Source organism: Orbicella faveolata, unplaced genomic scaffold (assembly GCF_042242905.1).
Source record: "Orbicella faveolata isolate gen_17 unplaced genomic scaffold, um_ofav_v1 contig_25, whole genome shotgun sequence".
Taxonomy (NCBI): Eukaryota; Metazoa; Cnidaria; class Anthozoa; order Scleractinia; family Merulinidae; genus Orbicella; species Orbicella faveolata.
This window is the reverse complement of record NW_028301553.1, coordinates 17,153,364-17,166,946: the sequence shown is the minus strand read 5'-3', so window position 1 is coordinate 17,166,946 and position 13,583 is coordinate 17,153,364. Positions and strand designations below refer to the sequence as shown.

Below are 13,583 nucleotides of genomic sequence, written 5' to 3'. Positions count from 1 at the left end.
CTGTGAGGGTGAGGTATATATGTTATTTGCCGGCTGGGAGGTCCGTATGGTGAAAAACTGCAACCGAGATCTTGAAAATGCTGCCCGAGGACGCAGACCGAGGGCAGCATTTTCAAGCCCGAGGTCACAGTTTTTCACTATACGGACCAACCCTAAGCCGGCAAATAACATGTTTTTGGTTTTTTTTTCCTGCGGTGAATTGGTTTTACAGATTACAAATGGGTTTGTTTACGCAACTCTTGTCATTGAATCGGCTTCCGCGCCGTCTATTAACGAGTTGTAAAAAACTCTTCGCAATGAGCGAGTAACTCAGATAGTAGACGATGAAATATTTTTTTTCGAACTACTTTTTGTTAGTTGCATTTATTTCACCAGTTAAGTTCTCCAAAATTTGTTTTTGCGGTGTGAAATTTCGTGCGAAGTTTGAAGTTTTACTACAAAAACAATTTCTGTCAGTCGTTGCTTTTAAAAGCACTCGGAAATCAGACTTTTCTACCGTAAATTGAACAGCAGAAAGCGAGGAAATTCGTTAAGAGTATTCCACAGAAATTCTCCTAAATACAGCAACGATTAGAGAGGTAAACTCGACTGAAATTGACTCAAATTTTTACGGCGAGAGAAACGCAGGATTACGTATGGGTTATTGACCAAGTGTGAGGTCAAGATGGCTGGATATATATTGGACCCTCACATCAAGCATATGTGAAACATATATTTCGGTACAATATATGTCCCCATACATGACCTACCTACCAGGCAAAAGACGCCGTGCGCTGATTCACTTGACCGTGGGCGTAGGCAGACTAATTTTCGCGGCAAAAGAAACGAGCAGGCAAGATGGTTATCTTTTGACGATGTTTAGGCTTGCCCGTGTGTGGAGGTTAATTAAATCAGTTCAACATGGCTCGGTGTTTACCCGTCGTCAGTGCGGAGGCATCTCCGAGACTACAGAATACTCATTACGCACAGCTAGAGATGTACTACTGAGAAGTGCACCCACTGCTGGCGTCTCGGGTTTCAACCTTGTAAAACTGCGAACAGGCTCAACCCTGAATTCTGAACGAACCCTGTCTCAAATTGTGATGGATGTGGAATTGGGGGTAAGTCTGTTTGTGGTACACTTTCCTTTTTAGGTTAGATCTTTCATTATACAAACTTAACTCGACTGAACATTTCGAATAAGGAACGAAAAAATTGATTTGCAGACGTGCGACCTCGGAATGATTTGACTCGATACAAGCAGGATGGAACGTGTACCAGTGTGTCAACACCTGACCAGCTATCTGTAATATTCTATATTGGGCTTATTGTTACACGTGTTGTGCCCTTCTTCTAGGCTTAAATTTCCTAATTTTTGAGCCTGCATGCTGAGCCTGCACACTGAATCGATACTAAGCGTACTTACGTCAGGGCGTATCTAATCGATATTTTCGATACTCGATAGAAATCGAATGTAATCGATCGTAATCGATACTAATCAATCGATTAATATCGGAAATCGATAGAAATCGATCACTCCTGTCTTTGTGACTATCGATTTTGATCGATTTCTGTAATTAGCTTTCGATTGTATCGATTTGTTCGACAATGACTGAAAAGAAAATGGACGAAGATTCTCTTTCATAAAGTTCTCAGTTTTATGCTAGAATGAGTCACAACTCACTCGAACAAAAACACAGTAGTCCAAACTGATCTGATAACATTCCCTTTACATGGCTTTATTTAAGATTGACCATAGGATTTTAAACAAATTTTGACACTGAAAAGGATTAAAACATGAACAACGTAACTGTTACAAAACTATCGTTTCCGCCTTCACAATTAGAGTCATGCTTGTTGTTATGATATCTCGAGTCCTCCTCTCGCTCTCTTCAATTCGGTTAGTAAGCCGTTCCACAAATGGTTTCGAGAATTTACCATAATTCGTTCTTTTATAGCGTATTTATTGGCAGATATTAAAGATGTTGTTTGAATAAGGAAGGTTGTCGTTTTTGTGGTCAGCGGCTTACAAATCTAAACAAGTCCTTCGCACTCCATGAGCCACCATGTGTGCCTCCCCATAAGCGCTCGCAAATTACTCTTCTAAATTCTCGGAGAACGGACGACAGTTTGCCAATTTCTATAGTAGTGACTCCGGATATTAACCACGATTCTGATGATTCTAGAGTACAAGTTTTCCTTTGATTTGTTTGTTAGTTTTCATTATTCAATACCCGTAAGTACAGCAAAGATCGAGTACACAGTACACAACACCATAGGACTGCTGGGCTGAAATCTGCTGAAATATTGCTTTAAACAGCTATAAAGCAGTGGTACTGGTGAAAAACAAAATAAGAAAAGTAGCTACCATTGGAGAAAGAAGTAGGTAGGTAAAGTCTGCATGCGAGCCACGTGGCCCATCAGGCCGGAGTTTATCCCGGTTTCTGTAGCATGAAGCGACTAGGAGTATTTCTACTCCCCCCTGGATGGGATGCTAGTCCATCGCAGGGTTACCCCCAGCATTAAGTTCGCCAGTACCCATTTATACACCTGGGTGGAGAGAGGCACTGTGAGAGTAAAGTGTCTTGCCCAAGAACACAACACAATGTCCCCGGCCAGGGCTCGAACCCGGACCGCTTGATCCGGAGACGAGCGCAGTAACCATGAGGCCACCACCAGAAGTAACATCTTTATCAACAAAGCGGATTCGAAGGTAAGCTTGAAGGTAAATGTTACGCAGTGTTATGATAAGATCAGATCACGTTTTTGATTTTTGATTTCCATCGATGTGACAAAAAATTTGTGATTATCGATTTCAATCGATTAAATTGACTAATCAATCGACAAATATCGAGTACTATCGAGTATTATCAATTAATCGATTACATTTTCGATGATCGATTTCTATTGATTAGATACGCCCTGCTTACGTAGACTTCATTTTAAACTGTTTTAGTACTAGAAAGTACTAATTTGGGACACTGATTTTTACGTCTCCTACTGGAGACGGGACCGCCATTTCCACGTGGTCATCCGAGCCATGCTAAGGTGTAGCCATTTGCTTGACAAAGTCAGTACCTTCATTTCTCAGTTATTTTAAGCAGGGGCGTAGCTATGATTTTTCAAACGGGGGCTCACAGTGTCGAAGTGTGGGTACTCTCCAGATTGTCATGTTGTTTTTCGCTGCTTGTTGTAGGTTGTTTGCTTTAAAAGGCTTACAAAAGGGGGGGGGGGGGGGCGGTCACGGGCATCCCAAAATGGAACAACAACATAGACATCATTGATAATAACTGCCAGGAGCCATAATCGGGAACGGAGACCGTAAGCCTTGGGATCCGCGCGCACCTATGATATGGGACAATTTTTCTATTTTTAGAACAAATTGCGCCATCCTGACGTCATATATCCGCGCGGATCCACGCACATGTCGGGGGCTCTCGCGGGGATGTTGTCACGTTGCGTGATCAAATGGTGAGAGTTGAGAGACCTTGAGAGATTCTCTTGCGTATTTTTCACAGCGATGGCAGGGAATGAGGCAGGGAATACGAACCAGGCGAAACTCAAACTCACCAAACTAGCAATTATTTTGTTTTACTTTTCAGTCGCGATAGACTGGCAAATTCCTCGCAAGCGTGTGGCAAGAGGAGCTAGGAAACTATGAAGTCCTAAGGCTCTGCTATATCTAAATATATCCAGCTAGTTTTTTGCTGTGTAATGGAAAAGTTGTTAATCTTCAACATATGTGAAATTTAAAGTAGAGTAATGTACAGCTCATGTAAAAGAAGCATCCGTCGGAACACAACCTGGTCAGCGATATATATAAGCTTAAAGCGGAACATACTTAAATTCGACACTGTCTTACTTCACTCAGACTGGAGCAGCTTACGACGAAAATATGAAAAAAAAAACATGAAAAACTTCGGGAATTTTGGACGCCATTTCCCCCGCGCGACATCCGCAAAAATCCTCGCAGCATGTACGCGCGTGTGCCGCAGGCGATGGCGCAGTTTGTTCTAAAAATAGAATTATTGTCCCATATCATGGGGACAACCCCAATACTAGAAATGGCGCGCGCTTACGGTCTCCGTCCCCGATTATGGCCCCTGTAACTGCTTAAATTAAATGAGGTAATGTTCTTAAGTTGTTAAAAGCTAATTTGTGAAATTCAAAATACGAAAAACTTGAATAAATTCGGTCCGAGGCAAGTCTTAGAATTGTACACTTATTTAATGTGCTACTGTGACCAAAAATCAATTCTACTTTTTCTTTGTATTTCAAAACTATGTAACTGAACCACTGATTGACCGAAGTTTTAAGCCTTCATTTCAACAAGACACCTGTTCATTTGACTGAAATTTTCCTAATTAATGGTCTGCCATTACTAACTTTAAAATCTTGAGAGAGCTGGATTGAGGATAAGATGACGTCAAAGACTCACTAGTTTAAAAATTTCTAAGGGATAATTAAGGAACCAAATGCATGGAACAAGTATTTCAGGCTTCCCCAGTAATTAATAAAGGAAAGTGTTGGTTGGGATTTGACTCCTTAAAAATTTGTAGATCATAATAGTTTGGTGTTGAAGTTTATGCAATATTTAACAATTATTCTTTGAAATTGAGGTGAATAGTGGCTGTTATTCACTGAGATTGACAAGTTTTTAGTATATGTACAAAGTGATCTCAACAACAGATGGAAAGGAAACCATTAAAAGATAATTTAATTGACCTCTCAATTTATGCATGGAAGACGTGCAAGCAGCATGAAGATGTGCACAGTTCTTCACAGAATCTTCTAACGTGGCAAGTCTAGTTAACCTGGGATAAAATCCTTGTTTATCACAATCTAGCAAAATGGTCTTTTAACACTGTTCAAATCAGCAATCTAAATGAAAAGTCTGTTTGCAAAACAATTTCATTGTGCAATCAAAGTTTTTATTTTCACTTGAAATGAAAATTGAAAATTCAAAACTTTGAAGACTTTTTTGTATTTTCTGGTACAGTATCTTCTTGTATTCTCAGGATTTCCATTTCAGAAACACTGGCGGAACACAACTTTTCACCGGCCATTTTGTTGTTGTTTGGATCGCACATTGTTTACCCGTTAGGGAGTGAATGATTATCGATTATTCCACAACAGCGTGTTGGATATGAGATATTAGATAGCCAGCAAAGTGCGTAGCGCTAATTTGGCTTTAATCTTCTCATATCCAACAGGCACGAGTGGAATAATTGTTTTATTAAAATGGCCCCCAAAATATAGAAAACTAGACTTATATAACAATAAAAATGCTCAAAAAATCATGCATACGCTTTCCATATTTGTAGAGCATGGCACAATGGCTCATAACCCCTGATAGCTAAGACAACGAAAACTCTGAAATTGCAGTATCCAGTGATCCAGTTGTTTAATAATGCTCATTGCCGGTCTGTTTGTTTTGGATTTTATTTTTATTTCAGTTTAGTTTTCTATATTTGGGGGGGGGGGGGGGGGCATTTTTAATGAAACAATTATTCTAGTCACGCTTGTTTGGTCTTTTTGTTTGGGAATGGGAGAGGTTAACTTAACTGTAGTTTTTACATGTAGTTATTTTGGAATTGCAAATCTCTAAATTGCATTTTAGTCAGATAAACATTTTGCTGAGACAATTGTCTGATCTGAATAATTTACCAAAAAGTGAATTGTGGTGCCAGACAATAACCATATCCACCTCAAGGGAGGTCAATTGAAATTCTGAGGAGTGAGGAGGGGGCGGGGGGAGAGTTCAAAACTTAAAATTTTGAAAAGGAAAGTATGAAGGTGAACTGGCAGTTTCAGTGGGGTGTTCAGAGGAAGGGGTTTGCTCCAAATGCATGTGTTATGATATGAACCCTTGTTGCTTCACTGATGTTGATAGAGATTTGAATGTCTTCTGTATCTGCTATAGTCTCATTTTTTACAGTAGAGGGTTATCAGCCCTCAGCCCAACACCCAACCTGAACAGCCAGGTGATCACAATAATTTGTCTGGTCCCTATCCTTCAACCTACCAGAAGTACAAGACTCCAGCTGACATAGCTCATAGGGTCACGGATACAAAAACCATCCCTCCACAATAAGGTGGTGACCCCTTAGGATGGTTGGAAGTTGGGTGGGGGAGTAAACAAATGTTTGGTGGCAGGGTCTGCAAGGGTATGGATTTTATCTGGAACACAATATGAAACAGTAGAATTTTGTTGCAGTGTAGGCTACTGAACCTTCTCCTTAAAAGTATTTAGGAGAGATGGCATACGGTAAATATTTACTTGGAACAAGACTTAAACTTACTGTTGGGAGAGGACAGATGGTGCAGTTTTCTTGTGTTTTCTCACAATGGTACTTTTTGCTAAAAGGCATACTTTCCAATACAGTAAATGGTTTGAACCCAGGAGTATCAGTAGTTCGTATAGTGTGATCATCCGGGTGAGTGTAATTCTGAAAAGAACTGTTGTTGGTGACTGACGTTTCGACAACTGAGCGGAAGTCACCTTCAGAGGCAAGTGAATAGTGTTTGTCAGTCGATGATGTTATAAGTCTGGTCCGTTGAACGTGATTGGTCAGTATAGCCATGATGGTATTGGCTGAAAGACTCGTGTAAAGTTTGTCATCAGTCATTGGTGGGTTTCGATCCGTCTATTGTTAGTCAAGTAGGTCGATTTTTGGTCCGTGTATTGTTAAGTCGGTCTGTTAGAAGTCCGTTTGTCGGTTTCGTTTCTGTCGTGGATAAGTCGTTTGTAAGGCGCCGGTAGTTGTTGACATCTGTTAAGAGGCGTTTGTTCTAGGTTAGTGTACCAGCTTTCCAGAGTCAGTCGTTGAAAATAGTTTGTAATGTAGGTTAAGCACTGAGCAGAGTCCCAGTCAATGTTGTGGTTTGTCGGTTGATGATGTACAGCAATGTGATTGTTGGCATCGCCATTTCTCGTGGCTCGTTTGTGTTCAGTCAGTCTCGTGTTAAGGTTTCTGCCAGTCACACCAATGTAGGAAGCCTGGCAGTCGGAGCATTCGATCTTGTAAACTGCTCCCTGTCTGTCGTTAGGTTCGTCTTTCACGTTGGTCAGTAAGTGTCGTAACGTAGTTGTAGGTTTGTGGGCTACACGAATGTTGTAGGGCTGTAGGATCCGTTAGATGGTCTCAGAAGTGCCCTTAATGTAAGGTATAGTCACTGTAGTGACAGGTGTAGGTATAGCTTGAACGTGTTTTTCACAAAAACAACTACAACGCTGACTTTATTAGACGAAACATTTACCGACCTACTGAAGCTGACGCTACGAACAGGAACCCTACAAGCCAATGTTTTGGAGGTCATCAAGTCTCGAAAACTGCAACACGTACGTCGCTCTTATAAACATGAAGCATTCAACTGAAAGTAAAACACAAACTGGATTTAACAGAACCTTGACAAAATACATTCTCGGTAAGGACAAATGTAAACGGGCTATAAACACGCGTGGGAATCTTATGTTTAGTTGACGAAATTACCATCCAAAGCAGTCCTTGAGTTTTCTTTCCTGCTGTTCGTTTGCCTGCTCCTCCACTTCGTATCTAGCTTTCCATTCCTAATATACAAGCAGCTCGTCCGCAAAGACGTCTTCCCCGTCGTCGCTTGAAATATTGTAAATTGCTCTCAAAGCTCTAAGCAGTGAGTTCATAGTTGTCGAACGTCCTCGATCGAAGTTTATTTCGGAGCCTTCCGAATCGAAACTTAACTCTGACTCCAGTGACGAAAAAGAAATGATTCTGAGACAAAACTTGGACGTTTTAGTCCCAAAATACATCGAAACGATTAGTTTTGCATTCTATTTTCTCGAGCAAATACAGTGAGTTGACTGAGGCGCTATTGTGTTTGGTTCCTGGGTAGACGTCATCAGGTACCGCCGCCCCAGACTCCCTAAAACGCGGTCGTGAAACACTTAATAGCGACTTTGAAAGGGCATAGAAAATCGAGGATTCAACCAAATTCAAAAATTTCTTCGCCCAAATGCTTCAAATTAAGTCTAGATTTGTTTTAGCGAAAAAAATTTTGGGGTTAGGTGCACTTTAAAGGTGCATATCCTGTGTAATTTTGCTGTCGATTTCTTTTGAGTTGTGAAACTCCCTCGAGTGCACGATGCCCAGTGGATAGAACGTTTTTTTTTCCTTTTAAATGTCGTTCAATGGTATGATTTTAAGGGAGTCCAGCTCGTTATCATCTCCGTTTTTTTGTGACTTCGGCGTAGGATTCAATACTTAGGACCTTGTCAAGTTCTTGCGGCGCCATTTGTTTTAAGATATTTCCAAGATGGCGGGACTGGCACGGGCTTCGTAAGACGTTCGTTCATTCACTATTTTGTGCAGTGTGACATATTTTGACTATGTTTATTCACAGCGACAGGGTTGGGCTCTTTTGTTGCTTCGTTTGAAACTACCGGAAACCTGGAAACATCTACCATCTTGAGATGGCTCTGAATTTGTTTTTGTGTGGTTTTCGTTTGTTTATGTTTTACTGGACTCGGTATCATACGGATCCTGAGCAGATGTTGAAGAAAAATCGCCAAAATATTCGTCAAAATAGACACCGACAGTTGGAAACTTCCATTAAAGTGGATCTTCAGCCTGAAAGGAGCTCATAATAGTCACTCAGAAACTGTAACTAATTGAATTCGTCAATTTTTTTGGAAAAAAACTACAATAACAACAAAGTTTTGGCAATAGTAGTTGCAAAATTCTCCACACAATGGCCTTTTGCCTTTCATTTTCCTGAAATTTTATTGATTACTTTAAACTAATCTTGAAATCTGATTGGTTGTTTTGTTTTACTGTCCCATTCTCATTGGCTAAGAAAAAGATGCGATTAAGAGCAAAAAATAGTGCGATTCGTGAATAAATCGCACCACTGAGAGCCAATCAGATTGCAAGGATAACCAGTGATTTCAAAATGGATTTAATAATGATAATAATGAAGATGATGATGGTGGTGATGATGATGATGGTGGTGATGATGATGATGATGGGGGTGATGATGATGAGGAGGAGAAGGGGGATGATGATGATGATAGCAATAATAAACTTTTAAACAATAGATTCATCTAGCAATGTTATTACGGGTGTTACGACATTACAGGTGTTAATGTATGGAATCCTTAATGAAAGGGTTGCCAAGTCTCCACTTAAGCACAGTGCTCCAAGCTCAGTGACCTAAAATTAAAAAAATAGAGGTGCCAAGGAAAAAATACTGTCACAAGAAAGAATATTTTTTTTTTTATGTAACGATTACATGTTGCACTTAAGGCGGGGGTAAACATGAATTTAAGTGAAATTTTAGGAAGTTTAAAGAGGGATTAAAAGGGGAAAAAAGGTTATGGAACACCATCTGACGGTTGAACGCCCCCGAAAGGGCACCCCGGGTTGGTGGACAACTGTTTGGTGTACATCTACCAATTTTTAACTTTAAATTCTCATTTTAAAACAACGCCAAATTTTCAAAATTTCTTATTTCCATAAATTTTACTTATCCTTTCAGAAAAACTATTTATCTCCAAATATGCCTAAAAATCACCAAAAAATTTACAAAACAGCCCAAAACAGAAATGCGGGATGAGCAGAGAGATTCTTGACTGCTTGAGACGTAAACGAGATATTTGCATTAAAACCATAATACCCAGCCAAAATACGGTCTTCATGTTGCCCCGCCTTAACTTTAAATTAAACATAATGACTGCCCCAGTTGTCACAATCTCACACAACATGTCTCAAGAATCCTAAATGGAAGGGTGGAAGAGGCAAATTATGAAAAAAAATGGAATGGGGTAAATAAAACTAAGAAGAGTCCCAAATTTCTTGTGTCATAAAAATGCACATGGCTTGTTATTAAAACCATATTATAATTGAAACTATCAGATAGCAGGCTGGCTTGGAAAAGAAACCTGAAGTCATAAATACTCTCAAGATTCAAAATTACTTAATCTTTGAATGAAGGGTCAGGTTGAATATCAAAAGCACTCCTCAATATTATTCTTATAAATTGTTTTTGAAGTTCAATAGACCGGTTGCATAAATGGCGCCCCATTTGAATAACAATATGTTGGAGAACCTTAGTCTCGCATTGATAAGAAGAGTGCTTTCTTTCCCTTGAAACATTATTCTCAAACTCATTAATTATTCATGAACTGATGACCCAATCAGCTCGCATCAATTGGGTCAGGTGCATGTATGTTGATACCCAATGAACATACCGATCAACACACGGTAGATTAGTTCAAAAACTGATCAAGAAACTTGAATTTTAATCAGTCTTAATTATAATTCTAAATACAGCATTTTTCCCGCTTAAATCATTGCTTACAACAACAATACAGCAACATATTATTCCTTCTTAGACATCGTTACATTAATTGTACAGTTTTTGAATTTTCCTTTCTGGAAAACAACATCCGTTAAAGATTGATCCTGTTTCTCTGTGGTAAAACATGTAGTTGTACTAACAACACTTGGACCTAGGATCTTTGAAACTTTAGACACATTTTCTTCTGTAGGCTTTTCGTACTGCAACAATGCATTAGAACGATGCCCCGACCTTTCGCGAATCAATTTTTCTTCAACCCCAGAATTGAACAGGGAGGAAACACAAGTAACGCGCAAACTGTGAGCGGTTTTGCGTTTAAAGCCTGCCGCGTCGCACATGTCAGGCAAAATCTTGTTCAAGCTGTTGATGCCTACGGGCGCTTTATCGAATGCGAACCTAGTTTTTGATGGCTTAAAGTAAAATGCAGTAACTTCCTTTGCATGAGTCTCAACTAACCCTACATACAATCTGAATATCTCAACAAGGCACGGCTCGTGCTTTTCCTCAATAGAATGACAAACGTGCTTGACCACTCGCGGCACATACTTTAGATCACAAAGACCTCCATGATAAGTTTTAGAGGCATTTTCTTCAAACTTAATAAAATTTGGACCAATTTCAAAGTTGTTTACAACAATATTTCTGTGATCTCCCCCCCGCAACCCAAAAACTTTTCCGTTGTAGAAATAGATCGTGTTCAATAACGACTTAGCTGATGTAGTTCCCAGCAATTTCTTTTGCCAGAATACTGCTTCTTCTTGCTCGCTCACAAACTCCTTTTCCTCTTTCTTACACTTAATGTGAAGCCCTTCTCGAACGCCATTCTTCATCTCGGCATCTAAGCAACGTCGGAAAAGGACAAACCTTCAAAAAATAACACACAAAATTAAAGTCCTGAAACAGTGCATTTTAAATTACTAACCAATTCGGTCTAAAAGTTGTCAAGTACCTTTTGTCACTAGCGTCCAGAGGATTCAAAGCTTCTGATCCATTTTTCTCCTCCAAATAACGCTTGAGGGCACAAATGATACCATAAACAGACTTCGGAGGGTATCTTTCACCGGACTTTTTAGCTACCTCCATCACAAATTTTGACAACCAATAGTTCAGCGACAGAGCGTCCATTCCAGCAATATCTACACTCACAGCGGTAACATTGTGTAAATCGTAGTCCTTGAAGAGACCGCCACAATCTAATACCGGAACTTTAACCTCTCTCAACCTCTGCCATTCGGCAAAAATGTTCACAGCCCACTTGTTTTTATACTTAGTTGAAACTGGAACAGCATCATTCACCAAAACATTTTCTTGAGAAGAGGTTTTTGGAACTCGAAAACGTTCTGATCTCCACTTGATCTCCATCACACGGCATAATGTTAATTTATTAAAAATTCAACCTTTAAAACTTGCCCACATGGCCGCATATAAAAGATTCATTTCATTTACCATATGAATAAAAAACAGACAATAGCCTATTGAGCACGCCTACTAATTACCTATTCTTCGAAAAAAATTCTCATGCTACTTTGAGAAGCCAGCTCAAAAACTCGTGCTTCGTTTTTCATCAGGGGTTCCAAACACCTCGAAACAATAAAAGCACTCCGCCTTCGGCGTCGTGCTTTCATCTGTTTCTCGGTGTTTGGAACCCCTGATGAAAAACTCGCACTCGTTTTTGATGTATTACGTACGAGGCTAAGGTTTTCAAAGTTGTTGTTATTCAAAGTCGGTGCCATTCATGTAATTGGTCTATAATACATCTCAATATTTACAATATTTGTGCTAAAAAATTTTATTGATGTGGTCTTAAATCTTAAGTGTTAGTCTTTGAGGGTCATAGTTCTAGAAACACCCGGTTACGGACAAGACCCATGGCGAAAACTAAGACTCCTAAAATGATTACAATAAAAAGGAAGAAGAAAGAGTGGGCGCTTTACTACCGGAAACATTCAGTAAATGAAGTGAAGGTCACATAAAAATTTTGGCAGTTTTGAGCAAACTTTTGTTTGGGTTAGTGTACGTAATTTCATTACACACAGTAGCAATCATCAGTTCAACGCATTTCCTGGGATGAGCACTTTTAGAGGGTTTCCCTTTATTTGATTTGAACGGTTTTGCGATACAGCTACACAAAATTCTTTTGCGAGTCAGTGAGATCTTGCGTGCATGCAAATCGTTCAAGATTTACGTCTTCAGTGGCCAACACTGGTAATGCGCATGCGTGAACTACATTCAGTTTTCTTTTAAAAAATACCATATGATTGAATTCTACGACAAACTTTGAGCCTTATGAATGAACATGGCCATTATCAGGGTAAGCCACACTTACGGCCAATGCTGCAGTTGAACCTTGATTATCCCTGCCTCGATTATCTGGATTTCTCGATTATCCAGACTTTTTCAGTAGTCCTAACTTTGACTTGAATATTTATTAGTCATGATCAAGATCGGTAGCCATAGTCTTTTTAAAACTATAGCATTGAAAAGTGCAGTTAAAAGCAAGTTTGTTTTGCTTTTAAAGAGCAAAAGCAGCACTCGCACGCGTCGTAACTAATGAAGAACACTTAAATGAGTTCAGATTGGCTCAGAGTTGAGAGGTTCAAGATGTAGACCATATTGTTTTCCAAACGATTTGTAAAAGTACTGTTTCATGATAAAATGTTGCTTTATTTAAACAGTTTTGTTCTGATTAATATTCATATTTTCGATTATCCGGACTATTTCGTCCAGTCCCAACGAGTCTGGATAATTGAGGTTCGACGTCTGTATGGGGAAATGCACTTGGTTCCCATTGATTGAACACCGACGGTGTCCCATAGACAAGGTGGTGATAATATTGAGAAACACATCTCGATAAATCCCTCGTGTTGTAAGCTCACTTCTTTTCCTCTTACTTCCAAGGTATAAATATTAATTCTCCTTACTGTCAGCCATACGTTTCTTAAATGTGATCTTATATATGCTGTAAAATGCAGATCTTTTAGTTTTGAGCCCACAATTGAAATGGGATTGGTCATCTGAGGTGAGAAAATTCTCGGACATTGATTTGACATTGGAATTGATTTTTCTGAAGCTTCTAACTTAACTTGCCTCAGCTTAATATGTTTTTGCTTCAGACATTTTTCTTAACTTGGAGAAACTTCTATCCAAAATAGACATGTTAAAGTCAGGTCTACCACCTTAATTGAAAAACAAAAAATTTAAAATAATTAAATTAAATCTCTCTCTTTTGGTCTACTTTGTATGTCACGAAGTTTCCATCTTCAAACTTT

At 39.3% G+C, this 13,583-nt stretch overlaps 1 protein-coding gene across 1 annotated transcript; it reads right to left on the bottom strand.

The window, feature by feature from the left end:
* Positions 1-10,235: 10,235 nt before the first annotated feature.
* LOC149109192 (zinc finger MYM-type protein 2-like) lies at positions 10,236-11,984 on the bottom strand. The gene is made up of 2 exons (XM_089294686.1): positions 11,264-11,984; positions 10,236-11,178 (listed from the first exon to the last, which is right to left on the bottom strand). The coding sequence occupies exons 1-2, from the start codon at positions 11,674-11,676 to the stop codon at positions 10,335-10,337; spliced, it is 1,257 nt and encodes a 418-aa protein (XP_089150812.1). The 5' UTR covers positions 11,677-11,984; the 3' UTR covers positions 10,236-10,334.
* Positions 11,985-13,583: the final 1,599 nt, after the last annotated feature.

Coding starts and splice junctions, on each gene's coding strand:
- LOC149109192 (XM_089294686.1), bottom strand. CDS start 11,676: ATGGAGATCAAGTGGAGATCAGAACGTTTTCGAGTTCCAAAAACCTCT. Junction 11,179..11,263: donor CTGGACGCTAGTGACAAAAG/GTACTTGACAAC, acceptor TATTTTTTGAAG/GTTTGTCCTTTTCCGACGTT.